Genomic DNA, 20,372 nt, shown 5'->3' with positions numbered 1-20,372 from the left:
GCACACAGACTCTGTATATCCACTATAACAAGGTCAGGAACCCCCACACACACAGACTCTGTATATCCACTATAACAAGGTCAAGAAGATGTTGCAGAACTACAACTCCCATGTAACCTTTGACATTACATTAGGATTGTAAAGCATCGTGGAAGCTGTAGTTTTAAACCATCTGGGGATCTACCTTTTGGGCACCCCTGCTTTAGACAAGCACGAAGTAGAAGACTTACCTTGAGCAACTTCTGTTCTCTATTAAGTGCACGTCTGGAAGCTGAAATAAAAAAAACTAAGTAAATGCAGATCGCCATATCTTTTTAAATAAGGAGCGCGCTCCGTCTCTGTCTAAGGCAGGGAGAGCGCGCTCCGTCTCTGTCTAAGGCAGGGAGAGCGCGCTCCGTCTCTGTCTAAGGAAGGGAGAGCGCGCTCCGTCTCTGTCTAAGGAAGGGAGAGCGCGCTCCGTCTCTGTCTAAGGCAGGGAGAGCGCGCTCCGTCTCTGTCTAAGGCAGGGAGAGCGCGCTCCGTCTCTGTCTAAGGCAGGGAGAGCGCGCTCCGTCTCTGTCTAAGGCAGGGAGAGCGCGCTCCGTCTCTGTCTAAGGCAGGGAGAGCGCGCTCCGTCTCTGTCTAAGGCAGGGAGAGCGCGCTCCGTCTCTGTCTAAGGCAGGGAGAGCGCGCTCCGTCTCTGTCTAAGGCAGGGAGAGCGCGCTCCGTCTCTGTCTAAGGCAGGGAGAGCGCGCTCCGTCTCTGTCTAAGGAAGGGAGAGCGCGCTCCGTCTCTGTCTAAGGAAGGGAGAGCGCGCTCCGTCTCTGTCTAAGGAAGGGAGAGCGCGCTCCGTCTCTGTCTAAGGAAGGGAGAGCGCGCTCCGTCTCTGTCTAAGGAAGGGAGAGCGCGCTCCGTCTCTGTCTAAGGAAGGGAGAGCGCGCTCCGTCTCTGTCTAAGGAAGGGAGAGCGCGCTCCGTCTCTGTCTAAGGAAGGGAGAGCGCGCTCCGTCTCTGTCTAAGGAAGGGAGAGCGCGCTCCGTCTCTGTCTAAGGAAGGGAGAGCGCGCTCCGTCTCTGTCTAAGGAAGGGAGAGCGCGCTCCGTCTCTGTCTAAGGAAGGGAGAGCGCGCTCCGTCTCTGTCTAAGGAAGGGAGAGCGCGCTCCGTCTCTGTCTAAGGAAGGGAGAGCGCGCTCCGTCTCTGTCTAAGGAAGGGAGAGCGCGCTCCGTCTCTGTCTAAGGAAGGGAGAGCGCGCTCCGTCTCTGTCTAAGGAAGGGAGAGCGCGCTCCGTCTCTGTCTAAGGAAGGGAGAGCGCGCTCCGTCTCTGTCTAAGGAAGGGAGAGCGCGCTCCGTCTCTGTCTAAGGAAGGGAGAGCGCGCTCCGTCTCTGTCTAAGGAAGGGAGAGCGCGCTCCGTCTCTGTCTAAGGAAGGGAGAGCGCGCTCCGTCTCTGTCTAAGGAAGGGAGAGCGCGCTCCGTCTCTGTCTAAGGAAGGGAGAGCGCGCTCCGTCTCTGTCTAAGGAAGGGAGAGCGCGATCCGTCTCTGTCTAAGGAAGGGAGAGCGCGATCCGTCTCTGTCTTAGGAAGGGAGAGCGCGATCCGTCTCTGTCTAAGGAAGGGAGAGCGCGCTCCGTCTCTGTCTAAGGAAGGGAGAGCGCGCTCCGTCTCTGTCTAAGGAAGGGAGAGCACACTCCATCCATCTGTCTCTCTGTTTGGGGAATATGCGCATTCTCTGGCAGGAACTTCAAAAAGTATATTTTATAACTTATGTAATGCATTTAAAAAGTGAAAATATATATTTTTAAAGTTAGCTACAGCCTCCCGCACCCCTTTAATGGTCATCATATCTAGCCATACTTTTGCTGCACTTACCTCTGCAGTCTGCACAATACCAGTTTGTCTGCTTGGATTTCCCAAATTCAACTCCATTAAACCACTGCATACATCCCATGCACTGACTTCAAAAAGAAAAAAGAAAACAAGAGTCAGATACTCTGTATTAACAGTGGGTGTGCCCCCAAAGTCTGCCTTCCCAGTCATTTACCCTTCCTGAGCACCCTTCAACAAGTCTCCCCCATTCCTCCCACTCGCAACCAATTTCTGTAGTTGGCAGTAACTTACACATCCAGTGACTCATGCACGCTATTCTGGAGGTCCACATCATGCTGCGAAGGCTCAGAAAAGCGTTGCTTTTTGGGTTGACTTTGAGGTTGAAGAGGTAAACTTGGTCTACTGAGTTTTTTCCTCTATGAAAACAGACAGGGTTACAGGTTTATAGACTAAAAGAAATGAAATTTGCGAACAGAAACCAAATAAAGAGCACTTACATCTTCATGGGGAATAATCACCCCATTCTTAAAGTCAAACATAGACAGGTCGACCTCAACTCCCAATAACTTTGACAGCTCAATCTTACTTCGAACACGCTCTCCATTGGGGCTAAGAAAAACACAAGATAATTATCAAATAAGAAGAAATACCATGTTCAACTTAGAAAAATGTGTTTTGTAGAAACAGCTCTAGTTCTGAGCAGCTTGTTCTCAATCACCGCTGCTTAATGTAACGTGGATACGGGGCCCCCGCTGCTTAATGTAACGTGGATATCAGGGTCCGCTGTTTAATGTAACGTGGATACCGGGGCCCCGCTGTTTAAGGTAACGTGGATACCGGGGCCCCGCTGTTTAAGGTAACGTGGATACCGGGGCCCCGCTGTTTAAGGTAACGTGGATACCGGGGCCCCGCTGTTTAAGGTAACGTGGATACCGGGGTCCGCTTTTTAATGTAACGTGGATACCCGGGCCCCGCTGTTTAAGGTAACGTGGATACCGGGGCCCCGCTGTTTAAGGTAACGTGGATACCGGGGCCCCGCTGTTTAAGGTAACGTGGATACCGGGGCCCCGCTGTTTAAGGTAACGTGGATACCGGGGCCCCGCTGTTTAAGGTAACGTGGATACCGGGGCCCCGCTGTTTAAGGTAACGTGGATACCGGGGCCCCGCTGTTTAAGGTAACGTGGATACCGGGGCCCCGCTGTTTAAGGTAACGTGGATACCGGGGCCCCGCTGTTTAAGGTAACGTGGATACCGGGGCCCCGCTGTTTAAGGTAACGTGGATACCGGGGCCCCGCTGTTTAAGGTAACGTGGATACCGGGGCCCCGCTGTTTAAGGTAACGTGGATACCGGGGCCCCGCTGTTTAAGGTAACGTGGATACCGGGGCCCCGCTGTTTAAGGTAACGTGGATACCGGGGCCCCGCTGTTTAAGGTAACGTGGATACCGGGGCCCCGCTGTTTAAGGTAACGTGGATACCGGGGCCCCGCTGTTTAAGGTAACGTGGATACCGGGGCCCCGCTGTTTAAGGTAACGTGGATACCGGGGCCCCGCTGTTTAAGGTAACGTGGATACCGGGGCCCCGCTGTTTAAGGTAACGTGGATACCGGGGCCCCGCTGTTTAAGGTAACGTGGATACCGGGGCCCCGCTGTTTAAGGTAACGTGGATACCGGGGCCCCGCTGTTTAAGGTAACGTGGATACCGGGGCCCCGCTGTTTAAGGTAACGTGGATACCGGGGCCCCGCTGTTTAAGGTAACGTGGATACCGGGGCCCCGCTGTTTAAGGTAACGTGGATACCGGGGCCCCGCTGTTTAAGGTAACGTGGATACCGGGGCCCCGCTGTTTAAGGTAACGTGGATACCGGGGCCCCGCTGTTTAAGGTAACGTGGATACCGGGGCCCCGCTGTTTAAGGTAACGTGGATACCGGGGCCCCGCTGTTTAAGGTAACGTGGATACCGGGGCCCCGCTGTTTAAGGTAACGTGGATACCGGGGCCCCGCTGTTTAAGGTAACGTGGATACCGGGGCCCCGCTGTTTAAGGTAACGTGGATACCGGGGCCCCGCTGTTTAAGGTAACGTGGATACCGGGGCCCCGCTGTTTAAGGTAACGTGGATACCGGGGCCCCGCTGTTTAAGGTAACGTGGATACCGGGGCCCCGCTGTTTAAGGTAACGTGGATACCGGGGCCCCGCTGTTTAAGGTAACGTGGATACCGGGGCCCCGCTGTTTAAGGTAACGTGGATACCGGGGCCCCGCTGTTTAAGGTAACGTGGATACCGGGGCCCCGCTGTTTAAGGTAACGTGGATACCGGGGCCCCGCTGTTTAAGGTAACGTGGATACCGGGGCCCCGCTGTTTAAGGTAACGTGGATACCGGGGCCCCGCTGTTTAAGGTAACGTGGATACCGGGGCCCCGCTGTTTAAGGTAACGTGGATACCGGGGCCCCGCTGTTTAAGGTAACGTGGATACCGGGGCCCCGCTGTTTAAGGTAACGTGGATACCGGGGCCCCGCTGTTTAAGGTAACGTGGATACCGGGGCCCCGCTGTTTAAGGTAACGTGGATACCGGGGCCCCGCTGTTTAAGGTAACGTGGATACCGGGGCCCCGCTGTTTAAGGTAACGTGGATACCGGGGCCCCGCTGTTTAAGGTAACGTGGATACCGGGGCCCCGCTGTTTAAGGTAACGTGGATACCGGGGCCCCGCTGTTTAAGGTAACGTGGATACCGGGGCCCCGCTGTTTAAGGTAACGTGGATACCGGGGCCCCGCTGTTTAAGGTAACGTGGATACCGGGGCCCTGCTGTTTAAGGTAACGTGGATACCGGGGCCCTGCTGTTTAAGGTAACGTGGATACCGGGGCCCCGCTGTTTAAGGTAACGTGGATACCGGGGCCCCGCTGTTTAAGGTAACGTGGATACCGGGGCCCCGCTGTTTAAGGTAACATGGCTATCACGTTGCATTAAGGAGAGCAACAATTAGAAGTGCTTAAACAGCACAAACGTGGTTCAGCTGCAGCCTGCAACTGTGAGTACAAACCGTACATATTTTCTAGGGCAAGAGAAGCTTTATGGTTAAAGCTGTAAATAGGATGTAACACGCCCCTGCCTAGCTCACCTTTGGTAATACGTATCCCTGTTTCCACAAGATGCTCCGGATTTACGAATTACTTGTCTGCGTTTCCATCCTGGGCCAAGCACAGGCCAATCTTCCCACCCTTCAGACATTGTGACTGAGGGGCCTAGCACTGAAAAGAAAAAAAATAATAATTTGAAAAATACACTCTGTGACCCAAAAGTATAGACGCCTGACCCCCCACCCTCACGGTGCCTGTATTCGGACTAGCTAGATTCCTCCTTGTTAAGCCAGAAGGCAGTCTGTGGGAGGAGCACATTACCCTGAAAGAAATATGGTCACAAAATAAAGAATTTTCCCCATTATACACAACCACTAGCAGAATTCTAACTGTAGCGGAATAGACACTTATTCCCTTATTTGGCTGTCCGTAACCCCCGCCCTGTTACAGTACTGTGCCTTTTCCCGTTATTTTGAGTGGTTCCTCTTTGTCCATTTCGGGAGACCTTATACGAACGGGATCCATTTGTCTCCCGAACGAGGACCACCCCTGTACCCCATTAGAATATTGACACCAGCCCCTTAAGAGTGAAAACAGCAGGGAAAAACAATTAATGAGCGCCTATCCTGGGTGGCCGCCATTTCGTATAACCGAACACATGGCAGAGAGAATAGCAGCCATCTTGTCTCCCGAACGAGGGCAACGGTACTTGGTCATTGAGTGTCTGGAACTCTTTTCGGCTAGGCACTCGCACGAACACCGGTAAACTTTCAACCGTTGCCCGTTCACGACCACCTACACGAACGGAGTTCGGGAGATTTGTATTACTGAACAGGGGGAGCATTCGCATCCTGAAAGCTATAGATTCCCTTGTATGGTGTAACAAATTGAAGATCCTTACCTGTTTTCGTGTGGATATTACAATACAGCAGTTCGGGACTTCTAACGTATTCCCTATACGAATATAAACTACCGAACACCGGACCACCCTGCTGTTTAATTAAGTGGTTATTTACCTCCCTGATCGGCACATTCAGCTTCAATGGGAAACGCACGAACGCGTTGTTTCAGTTCCTGGGTGCCCGCCATTTCGGGACTTTTACACGTGTTCGCGGCCATCTTAACTCCCGAACAGCTGTGTTTTGCCGTCGAGCGTGTGGAACTAAAATCGGACACTCGACTAGGCAAACACTGCTGAGACCTCCATAACACCGAAACTTCGTGCCAAAACTACCGAACACCCTGGCTATAAAAACTACGAACACCCTGGCTATAAAGACTTAATAGCCTATGGGGATGCTAGCGAACGTCGAGTTACGTACGGATGGCAAGCCTTTCTGTGACTTTTAACACACGAACAAAGACCGACCGCAAGGCCAAAATTCATGGAACTATTTTCGGCTAATTTGCCTGTGTGGTCGGTCAAAACTTTAAAGTCCCATATCTCCCGAACCACTGAACCGAATGGGCTGATTTTTTTATATGTTGGTCCCCCAGAATAGGGCTCTGTGTATTTGAGGTACATCCAAAACTTGGGGATATATGTGTTTCTGTTAATTGGGTTACAAGCTTATCTGAGGGGAGGAGATGTGTGGGATGTACCTTATGTTTTATTGGTTGTTGTGTTAATTATGTGGGTGTCTCCCTTGCATGGGCAGAATCACATAAAAGGAGAATCCCTATCATTAAAATTCAGTTCTTCTTGACCCTTCAAAACGTAGCCTTGTCTCGTTCTTGGAAGGGGATTTACTGCATAACCACCTGGCTATTTTAACAGGTATGCCTGACTCTTCTCTTGGATGGGAATAAGTAACTCCACTACTACACAGCAGGGAAAAAGGACGTCTCCAACGGCTGATACCCTCTCACTACTAGGGCAGCCGTTATATATGGTTTTCGCACAGGAACATCACGAATGGAGACCGGCCAGGACACCTATTTCTCTGGAACTATTTTGGGCTAGCGCCCCATGTCTCGCCGGTCAAAACTTCATCACGATGGCATTCCCGTTCTGCCAAACCGATCTGAGTGATTCTTGGATATGCTGGTCACTAAGATTTGGGCTATCAGGGAATTTACTTTTTGTGGGGTTCCTATGTATGGTTGGGGTACAGGATATTTTGTGGATTTTCTGTGCCTGAGAGAGAATTAAATAATAGGAGTCTACTCAGGCAATTATCTCTCAGGCACTGAGGATCTTGGGATTGAATTACCTGCATTTTCTGCTTGTAAAAGCCCCTTGCATGGGACTGGGCATAAAAGTTGTGTATGTATCAATAAAATTCAATTATACCCCCAGAGCTGTGTGTCGTCCAGTTGCTGGGGAGGAGGTGGGAGATTCTTGGATTATTTTACTGTGCCTGACTGCTCCATTGGATTGTTTTACTTAGGAATGCACTGAAATTTATATTTTTTTAGTGCATAGTTTACCTGACATGCTTGCATTAACAATTCAGATGATTATATATCACAATGAAAGATAGTAATGAAAAGTCAAGAATACTGCACTTGAGACGGGGGATAAAAGAACAGTATGGGACAGGGGAGGGGGGGATAAAAAAAAATACTATGGGGCAGGGGAGGGGAGAAAAGAACACTATGGAACAGGGGAGGGGGGATTAAAAAAAATACTATGGGACAGGGGAGGGGAGAAAAGAACACTATGGAACAGGGGAGGGGGGATTAAAAAAAATACTATGGGACAGGGGAGGGGAGAAAAGAACACTATGGAACAGGGGAGGGGGGATTAAAAAAAATACTATGGGACAGGGGAGGGGAGAAAAGAATACTATGGGACAAGGGAGGGGAGAAAAGAATACTATGGGACAGGGGAGGGGAGAAAAGAATACTGTGGGACAGGGGAGGGGAGAAAAGAATACTGTGGGACAGGGGAGGGGAGAAAAGAATACTGTGGGACAGGGGAGGGGAGAAAAGAATACTGTGGGACAGGGGAGGGGAGAAAAGAACACTATGGGACAGGGGAGGGGAGAAAAGAACACTATGGGACAGGGGAGGGGAGAAAAGAACACTATGGGACAGGGGAGGGGAGAAAAGAACACTATGGGACAGGGGAGGGGAGAAAAGAACACTATGGGACAGGGGAGGGGAGAAAAGAACACTATGGGACAGGGGAGGGGAGAAAAGAATACTATGGGACAGGGGAGGGGAGAAAAGAATACTATGGGACAAGGGAGGGGAGAAAAGAATACTATGGGACAGGGGAGGGGAGAAAAGAATACTGTGGGACAGGGGAGGGGAGAAAAGAATACTGTGGGACAGGGGAGGGGAGAAAAGAATACTGTGGGACAGGGGAGGGGAGAAAAGAACACTATGGGACAGGGGAGGGGAGAAAAGAACACTATGGGACAGGGGAGGGGAGAAAAGAACACTATGGGACAGGGGAGGGGAGAAAAGAACACTATGGGACAGGGGAGGGGAGAAAAGAACACTATGGGACAGGGGAGGGGAGAAAAGAACACTATGGGACAGGGGAGGGGAGAAAAGAATACTATGGGACAGGGGAGGGGAGAAAAGAATACTGTGGGACAGGGGAGGGGAGAAAAGAATACTGTGGGACAGGGGAGGGGAGAAAAGAATACTGTGGGACAGGGGAGGGGAGAAAAGAACACTATGGGACAGGGGAGGGGAGAAAAGAATACTATGGGACAGGGGAGGGGAGGAAAGAACAGTATGGGACAGGGGAGGGGGGATAAAAAAATACTATGGGACAGGGGAGGGGAGAAAAGAACACTATGGAACAGGGAAGGGGGGATTAAAAAAAAAAATACTATGGGACTGGAATGGTGGAGGTTCGGTTGATGCCGGAACTGCCGGACGAAGTACAACTGGGGAATGACTTGGGAAAGTTCACCTCCGCTTTTGAGTCCCAGGGACAACCGCAGAAACTATACCCGGTAGTCACTCGGCAACAGGCCCGCACCAGAGAAACAAAACGGAAACACTGACTGGTTATCCAGACAGATAGAACTTAAAAAATGATCTGTGAGCACCCATGGACATCCCCAAGTCGATCCGTTGAGTGCCTGGAACTCTTTTTACCACATACTTTGGCATATATTGGTGGAAAAATGGGGGCATGCTAAGGCACAATATGCACCTTATGAGATACCCAGGAGTGTCTACTTTTACAAATGGTAGGCCTTTGTGGGGGGTTTTTGAACAGTCAAACTACTATAATACCCCAAATGGAAGCATAGGCTCATTAAATCCGTCTCTCAAAATTCGACTGTGATACTGAAAAGGACAGGTCTCCTATATGGCACTGTAGCTTCACGAAATAGTGCCAAAGACATACAATGGGGGTGTCATTTTACTCAGCAGATGTAACTGAACACAAAATAAAACTTTGTACAGGAATAGCACACACCAACTTTACAAAATACACATGAGAAGTTCTTTGTTATAAGTTTGTGTGCGAAAACCCCCAAAAAACACAATTTTACTCCAATATTTAGCAGAGGTTGGCGGTAAAATGGCTACGTAGAAAGTGTCAAAACAACCTTAGGTAAATAGCCTGTGGTGTCTACTTTATATAAATATATACTTTTGTGTGGCAATTTTGTTTTCTTTTATGGCTATTAAGCTTACAAGACAAACATACCAAATTCTAAAATCACTCCACATTAAAAGTTTATTTTACTCCTTGTGCTTTGTGACCTGTAACTACCAAAAAAAAACTGAAAATCCCAGACACATTATATATTCTCTAAATCAGAACAACTAAATGAATTTAGTTTTAATTACTTTCCTTAACCTGAACTAATTGTGCACACATTATTATTGCAAAAACTGTAAAAAAAATAATCTAAATTTCTCTTTTTTTTTTATAATAAATAAGCATTTATGTATATATATATATATATAGGTTACATCAAATTAAAGCCCTTTCTGTCCTTTAAAAAACGGTGTATAATATGCGTCGGTGCAATAAATTAGTAAAATGCAAATTGCAGTTGAACGCAAACAGCAAAAAAATGCCGTTGTCATTAAGTGAAAGACAAGCTTCTGAAGCTCTGTCCTTAAGGGGTTATTTAACATGAAACATCAGGTACAGCTAATTCCAGACAGAGGGGGAAACAATGAATCCAATTAACTGTTAATGAACAATGAATCCAATTAACTGATATTATCTCACTCTGTCTCCCTAATTGTGTACAGAGAATGTGCCTGCACTGCAGGGGGGTAAACCATCATTGTCCCATTTACTGTGACAAAATGTAATCCTGCAGAGTCTGCTCTACCTTTAGAACAGAGCTTGACACATTTGCTTTAAATCTAGGTGCCAGTTTTTTTTTTTTTTTTCAACTAACAAAGCTTTATTTCCAATGACAGAAGCACTACAGTTTAATGATTTGGTGTTGGTGCTTATAGCCTGTACCTGCAGTAGCTCCGACTGCCCCTAGAGGTGCTTCCTATACCTGATGCAGTTTAGCGTCTCCATGCTCTGTATGGTAACGCTGTATGTTCCCCATAGAGATGCATGAGAAGATGCTGATTAGCGCAGCATTTTGCTGTACAATAGCCTTCCAATGCTTTCCTATGGCAAAGAGTGATTATGTCCATCATGGAGGCGGAGTCAGATACGGCGGACAGACTGGTGTAACATGAACTAACATACGTCTAAACATATGCTGCCCTTTTAAATAACAAATTTACGACCATACATAAAAATACATAAAACTCCCCAATAACGGTCATAATTCACAGGAACCTCACAAATCTTAATTCCCAGAATAGCCCTGATCTGAGCGCCCAAGATGTCCAAATAGCCCCCAGATCCATTTGGTAGAAAGGAATCGCCATTCGGGTAAAGTTCTGACCGGCCGGCCACGAGGTGATGGCCCAAAATAGTTCCAGAAAAAAAGGGGCCAACGGCTGGTCCACTTTTGGGAGTACCTGTGCGAACACAGACAAATGAGCCCAAAAGTCATTCCTGAGTTGTTCCATAGAACACACACACAATTTATTACAGGAGTGTAAATCAATCACCAGCTGCCGGGAGGACAAAGGAGCAGTACTTGATGTCACCAAGTCTGACCACCAGAAGAACACAACCATGCTGGCTTCTATGACAGCAGGACAATGGCATCTACAAGGAATAGACAGAGATGGTACAATGGAGGGAGTATGGCAGATTCACGCCTTCCATCTCCTGAACTCAGGGAATACATCACATACAGCAAAGTAAAAACTTGACTAACAGCCAGGATAGATTATTCTGTCCAGGTAGCACCCCTCATAACATGAAAACTATCTAAAGAATAGCACAAACCGTGCAACGCAACATACACGAGAAAAAAAGAAAATCCTATGAAAAAGATAAACTACTGATTATACACTGTCTCTGCAGAGCCTAGCTCGATACATTCGTGTCCTGACATTCGTATTCAGATTAATAAAGTGTCATGTGACCAAACCCCTGAGCTGACTCAGACACGGCAGGGTTACAGAGTCACAAGACATGGCTTTAATGGCTACTCGCTGGCCTAGTTACACAGATAGAGAAACATTTTCTGTGCACAATCTGCCACTTTTATAAGGCTACTGCCAATTTCCAAAAGCAGAGCAATCACCATGGGCTCCGTTCTAAAAGTGGGGCAGTTGCCATGGAAACAAATGGGTATAATATTCCATTGGCTTCTGTAAGACTGGATCCAAATTTCTGCTTTCTGGCTTTCTCTCTCAGATCTGGGAAACGACCTGTCAGAAATAACACACACTGGACAACGCAATGTATTTCATCAAGCCCTTTAAATTTTCCCCTCCCAACAAGGAGTTATATAGATTTTTTTAGTCTAGGGTGTTACACTTTATTCAGCCAATCACAGATTGGCACAGTAATCTTTGCAAACCAAGCAATTCTAACACATCACGTACAATTCTGCATGTTAGGAGTAGATAAGCAAACTTGCTCAACATAACTCAGGGAGAGGTGGAATACTTGTTTTTCAAACAGAAGAAGCCCCTACTAAGGCAGCATTTTAAAACATTTGACTAATCCAGCTAAAAAGTCTCTAAGCATTATATATAATTTGATACATGAAGCCAAAGCAATAAAATTGACCCTAACAGCTTCCATGGTAACTTTACCCCACTTTCCCATCACCGACAGCTACAGAAAGCCTGCCACAATAATGTCACCTGTTTCCATGGCGTTTACTCCCGTTCTATAAGGTTAATTTATGTCTGTTACTGTCGTTTTAGTACATTTTTCCCTAAAGTGCCATCATTTGCCAAGCTGCATCCCATGTATAAATAGGGCTTTGCATTTTTATTTTGGCATGAAGGTGTATTTGGATAAGAACTCACCAAGCAGATACACCGGTCAGTGACGTCTGCCTGAGTACACGTTGCTTCTGCACATTGCTAATATAAATACCGTTGCAGATCTAATGCTTTAGAGCTTTATTTACAAAAAAAATAAACATGCCTTTTACAAGCCTTGCAGTCTGTGGCATCACACTCCCCCCTCTGGACTTTCCACATGCCTAAAGCACATGCTCTCCATGATTTACAGCCAATGCTGAGTTTTATAGCTTCTGATCAAAGCCAGCATCATAAAAGCCAGGCAATTAAAATCTGTAGTGCATCATCAGTTCAAGACTATACTGCCAAGGTGGAAGCCATGTAAGCCACACGGGGACTAAATTATATTAAAAGAAAATGTCTGCCATCACAGGCCCACACTCGATCGTTCAATTAAAACACAAGTCTAACCCATCCAGATGATCACGTCATCCCCTTTACAAACTATAATAAGTGTTCCCGGCTGTGTCCCTCCCCAACAGATTACTGGGGCCTGGCCTAACTCCCATCAGATTATTGGAGGCTGCCCATATGAGCATTCAACGCTCATAAGTCTTGCATGGGGCACTTGAAGACCAGTTCTGCATACAAGCAAGCAATTTTCCAAACTCATACTTAAACTCACTGACAGACACATATTCACATATTTGAAATTCAACCACCGCTGCCCCATAGATCATCAAGCACTTTCCTGTTGCTGCCCCAAAGATTTCAGGATGTCTCTCTGTTACAGACCACTGATTGCATCCCCCCCCCTCTTCTACAAACTTACTGCAGATTTCATTCCCCTCTACCTCTGTCCCCTTAGGACAGACAGTCAATAGCATCACCTTTATCCTTGTTCATACAACCCCCCCTATAGATTGATCGACCCGCACCGACCTCCCACCCCCGTACAGAGCGAACGACCCGCACACCCGTACAGACCGATCAACGCGCCCCCTTCTCCCACCCCTGTACGGACCGATTGACCGGCATCAACGGGCCCCAGTATGGACCGATCGACTTGCTCCCTTCTCCCCCGTAGGGACCGATCGACTTGCTCCCTTCTCCCCCCGTAGGGACCGATCGACTTGCTCCCTTCTCCCCCCGTAGGGACCGATCGACTTGCTCCCTTCTCCCCCCGTAGGGACCGATCGACTTGCTCCCTTCTCCCCCCGTAGGGACCGATCGACTTGCTCCCTTCTCCCCCCGTAGGGACCGATCGACTTGCTCCCTTCTCCCCCCGTAGGGACCGAACGACTTGCTCCCTTCTCCCCCGTAGGGACCGATCGACTTGCTCCCTTCTCCCCCCGTAGGGACCGATCGACTTGCTCCCTTCTCCCCCCGTAGGGACCGATCGACTTGCTCCCTTCTCCCCCCGTAGGGACCGATCGACGGGCACCCTTCTCCCCCCGTAGGGACCGATCGACGGGCACCCTTCTCCCCCCGTAGGGACCGATCGACGGGCACCCATCCCCCCCCCGTCGGGACCGATCGACGGGCACCCATCCCCCCCCCCCGTCGGGACCGATCGACTGGCACCCTTCTCCCCCCGTCGGGACCGATCGACGGGCACCCTTCTCCCCCCGTCGGGACCGATCGACGGGCACCCTTCTCCCCCCGTCGGGACCGATCGACGGGCACCCTTCTCCCCCCGTCGGGACCGATCGACGGGCACCCTTCTCCCCCCGTCGGGACCGATCGACGGGCACCCTTCTCCCCCCGTCGGGACCGATCGACGGGCACCCTTCTCCCCCCGTCCGGACCGATCGACGGGCACCCTTCTCCCCCCGTCCGGACCGATCGACGGGCACCCTTCTCCCCCCGTCCGGACCGATCGACGGGCACCCTTCTCCCCCCGTCCGGACCGATCGACGGGCACCCTTCTCCCCCCGTCCGGACCGATCGACGGGCACCCTTCTCCCCCCGTCCGGACCGATCGACGGGCACCCTTCTCCCCCCGTCCGGACCGATCGACGGGCACCCTTCTCCCCCCGTCCGGACCGATCGACGGGCACCCTTCTCCCCCCGTCCGGACCGATCGACGGGCACCCTTCTCCCCCCGTCCGGACCGATCGACGGGCACCCTTCTCCCCCCGTCCGGACCGATCGACGGGCACCCTTCTCCCCCCGTCCGGACCGATCGACGGGCACCCTTCTCCCCCCGTCCGGACCGATCGACGGGCACCCTTCTCCCCCCGTCCGGACCGATCGACGGGCACCCTTCTCCCCCCGTCCAGACCGATCAAAGGGCACCCTTCTCCCCCCGTCCGGACCGATCGACGGGCACCCTTCTCTCCCGCCCCCCGTCCGGAACCGATCGACGGGCACCCTTCTCTCCCGCCCCCCGTCCGGAACCGATCGACGGGCACCCTTCTCTCCCGCCCCCCCGTCCGGACCGATCGACAGGCACCCTTCTCTCCCCCCCCCCCTCCGATCGACGGGCACCCTTCTCTCCCCCCCCCCCCGTCCGGACCGATCGACGGTCTCCCTTCTCCCCCCCGTCCGGACCGATCGACGGTCACCCTTCTCCCCCCCGTCCGGACCGATCGACGGGCACCCTTCTCCCCCCGCCCGGACCGATCGACGGGCACCCTTCTCCCCCCGCCCGGACCGATCGACGGGCACCCTTCTCCCCCCGCCCGGACCGATCGACGGGCACCCTTCTCCCCCCGCCCGGACCGATCGACGGGCACCCTTCTCCCCCCCCCGTACCGATCGACGGGCACCCTTCTCCCCCCGCCCGGACCGATCGACGGGCACCCTTCTCCCCCCGCCCGGACCGATCGACGGGCACCCTTCTCCCCCCGCCCGGACCGATCGACGGGCACCCTTCTCCCCCCGCCCGGACCGATCGACGGGCACCCTTCTCCCCCCGCCCGGACCGATCGACGGGCACCCTTCTCCCCCCGCCCGGACCGATCGACGGGCACCCTTCTCCCCCCGCCCGGACCGATCGACGGGCACCCTTCTCCCCCGCCTGGACCGATCGACGGGCACCCTTCTCCCCCCGCCCGGACCGATCGACGGGCACCCTTCTCCCCCCGCCCGGACCGATCGACGGGCACCCTTCTCCCCCCGCCCGATCGACGGGCACCCTTCTCCCCCCGTCCGGACCGATCGACGGGCACCCTTCTCCCCCGTAGGGACCGATCGACGGGCACCCTTCTCCCCCGTAGGGACCGATCGACGGGCACCCTTCTCCCCCCCGTCCGGACCGATCGACGGGCACCCTTCTCCCCCCGCCCGGACCGATCAACGGTCTCCCTTCTCTCCCCCCGTCCGGACCGATTGACGGTCTCCCTTCTCCCCCCCCCCGTCCGTACCGATCGACGGGCACCCTTCTCCCCCCGTCCGGACCGATCGACGGGCACCCTTCTCCCCCCCGTCCGGACCGATCGACGGCACCCTTCTCCCCCCCGTCCGGACCGATCGACGGCACCCTTCTCCCCCCCGTCCGGACCGATCGACGGGCACCCTTCTCCCCCCCGTCCGGACCGATCGACGGACTCCCTTCTCCCCCCCGTCCGGACCGATCGACGGACTCCCTTCTCCCCCCGTCCGGACCGATCGACGGACTCCCTTCTCCCCCCGTCCAGACCGATCGACGGACTCCCTTCTCCCCCCGTCCAGACCGATCGACGGACACCCTTCTCCCCCCGTCCGGACCGATCGACGGGCACCCTTCTCCCCCCCGTCCGGACCGATCGACGGGCACCCTTCTCCCCCCCCGTCCGGACCGATCAACGGACTCCCTTCTCCCCCCCGTCCGGACCGATCGACGGACTCCCTTCTCCCCCCGTCTGGACCGATCAACGCAAAGGGGTCCCCGGTAACACAGAGCTCCTCCTCCCCCCCGTCACAGAGGTCCCCTTCCCCCCCCCCCCAGGTAAAACAGAGCTCCCCGGTAACACAAAGCTCCCCCTCCCCCTCCGGTAATCTCATACGTAGCTCTCAGTAATGGCGGCGGCCCCCGGAAGTCCCCGCCCAGCCCCCTACCAGCGCGGCCCCGGTGACACTCACCGATCAGTGATCCTATAGTTCGCGGGGAAGACGGTGAGAGACAAGCGGGAGCGAAACAGGAAGCGGAAACCTCAAATCTTACACTTCCGGTCCAGCTGGGAACTCCCGAACTGCGGCCGCCATTACACAACGGACCAAAGCGAGGCGTGGAACACAAAGCCCCGCCCACACTGACAGCCAACGGCCGAATTGATGCGGATCGTCATCAGGCCCCGCCCCCTGGCTGTGATTGGCTGGAGGGTTTGCGAGGCTGAGACATGAAATGGCGGCTGCTGTGATGTTTCCCGCTCTCTGGGGGCACGCGGAGGGTGAGGGGCTTCTGGGCTCTCTGTACCCACCCCACATACCATAACCACTGCAGGGACACCACAAACACTGCATGGGTACCCCAACATCAACAGGGACACCACAACCACTGCATGGGTACCCCAACATATCAGGGGCACCCCAACATCAACAGGGACACCACAACCACTGCATGGGTACCCCAACATCAACAGGGACACCACAACCACTGCATGGGTACCCCAACAGGGACACCACAACCACTGCATGGGTACCCCAACATCAACAGGGACACCACAACCACTGCATGGGTACCCCAACATCAACAGGGACACCACAACCACTGCATGGGTACCCCAACATCAGCAGGGACACCACAACCACTGCATGGGTACCCCAACATCAACAGGGACACCACAACCACTGCATGGGTACTCCAACATCAGCAGGGGCACCACAACCACTGCATGGGTACCCCAACATCAACAGGGACACCACAACCACTGCATGGGTACCCCAACATCAGCAGGGACACCACAACCACTGCATGGGTACCCCAACATTAACAGGGACACCACAACCACTGCATGGGTACTCCAACATCAGCAGGGGCACCACGACCACTGCATGGGTACCCCAACATCAACAGGGACACCACAACCACTGCATGGGTATCCCAACATCATCAGGGACACCACAACCACTGCATGGGTACCCCAACATCATCAGGGACACCACAACCACTGCATGGGCACCCCAACATCAGCAGGGGCACCACAACCACTGCATGGGTACCCCAAAATCAGCAGGGGCACCACAACCACTGCATGGGTACCCCAAAATCAGCAGGGGCAGCACAACCAGTGCATGGGTACCCCAAAATCAGCAGGGGCAGCACAACCAGTGCATGGGTACCCCAACATCAGGGGCACCACAACCACTGCATGGGCACCCCAACATCAGCAGGGACACCACAACCACTGCATGGGCACCCCAACATCAGAAGGGACACCACAACCACTGCAAGTGTACCCCAACAGCAGCAGGGACACCACAACCACTGCAAGTGTACCCCAACAGCAGCAGGGACACCACAACCACTGCAAGTGTACCCCAACAACAGCAGGGACACCACAACCACTGCAAGTGTACCCCAACAACAGCAGGGACACCACAACCACTGCAGGGTGTACCCGAACATCAGCAGGGTCACCACAAAAACTGCATGGTGTACCCCAACATCAGCAGGTTACACTAACAACTGCATATGTACCCCAACATCAGCAGGGTCACCACAAAAACTGCATGGTGTGCCCCAACATAAGCAGGTTACACTAGCAACTGCATGTGTACCCCAACATAAGCAGGGTACACTAACAACTGCATGTGTATCCCAACATCAGCAGGGTACACTGTAGCGGAGCGCTAGTTTAACATAGACTTTCTCCGCTGATATTCGAATAGTTACTCAGGATCTAGTAGGTTATCATAGGAAGAACAGCATAAGCAGTACATAAAATAATCCACGAATATCCCATCACCTTTTCCCAATAACTGGACGACACTCAGTATCAGGAGCAAAACTGTTTTTTAATGGGCACATACTCCGCATTTATACAATTCTCCCATGCAAGGGAGACCCCCACAGAAAATTAGACATTATCCAATCCCTACTGGGTGCAGCCCAGTCAGATGGCACATAAAAGGCCCTGACAGTTACATCACTTCCTCTTTCTTGAGGGTATAAAAAACAGGTAGAATAATACAGAAGAAAAACTTAAAGGATCACTATAGGCACCCAGACCACTTCAGCTCAATGAAGTGGTCCGGGTGCCAGGTCCATCTAGGATTAACCCTGCCTGCTGTAAACATAGGAGTTTCAGAGAAATTGCTATGTTTACAAATGGGTTAATCCAGCCTCTAGTGGCTGTCTCATTGACTGCCGCTAGAGGTGCTTCTCACTGTGATATTCTTGCTGTGCATGCGCATTCAGCTGATGACGACCGAAGGAGGAGTAGAGTGCCCGGCGCTGGAGAAAGGTAAGTGTTTAACCCCTTCCTCCAACCTCAGCCCGGTGGGAGGGGGGCCATGAGGGTGGGGGCACCCTCAGGGCACTATAGTGCCAGGAAAACGAGTTTTTTTTCCTGGCACTATAGTGGTCCTTTAATCAATAACATCCTCCGGAATCTTCAGCTGGGTAAATAGAAAGGTGAATCCATCCGTGGGGGATAGCCAATCACGCTGAAAGAAAGAGGAAAAGAGTGAAAGGTTTCTGAAGTGGCAAATTGTCCGCATATAATGAACATCCAACTGTAAAACAACTATTATGCATGTCATGATAGCAAGATAGACTAAGCTTACAATTGCAATGCTATGTAATTGAAGATTATGCTAGCGCAGTGTACTAATAATCTTAATTTGAATACTGACAGGAGGCGAGTATTTGCATTTACTTTCTTTACTAACCAATCAGAGTGCGTCAGAGAGTATATAAGTCCAAGCATGACCAATCATTTCCTCTTGGCTAGTGCGACATCACAAGTCCGTAAAGTAGTAACTTTGTCCAATTCAACTTCAACTCTTAATCCAACGTGGAAACCATTAGGGAATATAATATTCTCCATCTCTGAGCCTTGTTAAACTGAAAAGAAAGAGAGACTAGTATCAGTGATACGGAGCAGGCCGTATGAAGCATATGTCTATGAACGTATATATAAACTCCTACGTGACTATACTCGATGTGGCGGAACCAATCTCGCTACTGTGCATTGGAGGAGCCTGGTTGCCTGCCTGCTGCCTTTTGACTATGGACCGGCATTTAAATACTTTATTTTCCCATGCAGAAAGGTCTATTCATGTATTTCTGCCCTGGCGTTCAGTAGATTGTCGGATTTACTGAATTAACTCATTTAACCCAGATAGCTATGCCATGGAGCCTATTCGTGTAATAAAAGACTTTGGCTCCATGGCAATTGAACTGTATGTGTGTGGTCTGAGCGCCATTCAGTAATAATGTGCGCTCAGACCTAAGCTATCTGAGGATATGTTGCATGTCTGTATTTTATGTAATAAATGTAACCTTGTGTATTTTATTGTATTTTACTGTATTTTGATACCATGTGGCTAATGGAGTTTTGCCTCTGTCCTTGTAGATAATTGGATTACGTCTCAATTATCTCCACGATAGAAGACTCTGTGGAACTGTTTTTGGTCAGAAAAGCCATGCTTCATTTGGTCACAAAGGACTTCGATCTATCTTTTCAACCAATGGACCAATTTGGATTATTTTGACATATGTTTGTATTTGGTATGCTGATTCTGTAAATGTAAGTTTTGTGTGAATGTGATGCATACTTTTAAAGTTATGAATAATGTGGAAAAACTGTATTTCTCTGCCTGTGATAATTACATTACCCATTGTGTAAGGTAATTGTATCACAGGTAGAAGGGAGAATTTTGTGTGGGAGTGTCTGAGTGTATTGTACGTGTTTATTGGTTGTTTTCCAAAACCCTGTGGGTGGTACTAATGTGTATATAAGAACAATGAACCCACAGCTCTGTCTGTTCCTGCTTGACCCTCAAAACGGAGCCTTGTCTCGTTCTTGGGGGGGGATTTATTGTATGCTGTTCCAGTTTGACTGCTAGGAGTGTAAACCTATGCGTATGTTTTTTTTTCTATTCGGCTGTTTACAGCATTCATATGGTCCCGGTTCAGCTGTTTACGGCATTCATATGCTTCTCCGGTTCGGTGGATTGGTGTCTACAGTAGCTGCCTGTATATCTGGAAGGGGAATATCTACTAAACGGCTTTAACCCCTTTTATGCCTGGGGGTGCCGTTACACTCGACTGGTATTAAGATGTTATGTTGGCTAAATCACGTT

At 51.4% G+C, this 20,372-nt stretch overlaps 1 protein-coding gene across 3 annotated transcripts in view; it reads right to left on the bottom strand.

Moving 5' to 3' along the window:
• MBD1 (methyl-CpG binding domain protein 1) overlaps positions 1–16,342 on the bottom strand; it is a 38,281-nt gene extending 21,939 nt beyond the window's left edge. For 2 of the 3 annotated variants that reach the window (XM_063433056.1, XM_063433058.1), the window contains exons 1-6: positions 16,206–16,342; positions 4,916–5,045; positions 2,301–2,412; positions 2,095–2,219; positions 1,846–1,931; positions 231–271 (exon numbers count right to left, since the gene is read on the bottom strand). In XM_063433056.1, the coding sequence (XP_063289126.1) occupies positions 231–271; positions 1,846–1,931; positions 2,095–2,219; positions 2,301–2,412; positions 4,916–5,025 (474 nt within the window). In that variant the 5' untranslated portion in view covers positions 5,026–5,045; positions 16,206–16,342. Of the gene's footprint in view, positions 1–230; positions 272–1,845; positions 1,932–2,094; positions 2,220–2,300; positions 2,413–4,915; positions 5,046–11,467; positions 11,488–16,205 lie in introns of those variants that run through there. The other variant, XM_063433057.1, reaches the window with a different exon arrangement.
• Between the last annotated feature and the right edge of the window lie 4,030 nt (positions 16,343–20,372).

Source organism: Pelobates fuscus, chromosome 9 (genome assembly GCF_036172605.1).
Source record: "Pelobates fuscus isolate aPelFus1 chromosome 9, aPelFus1.pri, whole genome shotgun sequence".
NCBI classification, from domain to species: Eukaryota; Metazoa; Chordata; class Amphibia; order Anura; family Pelobatidae; genus Pelobates; species Pelobates fuscus.
This window is presented reverse-complemented; position numbering and strand designations above follow the sequence as displayed.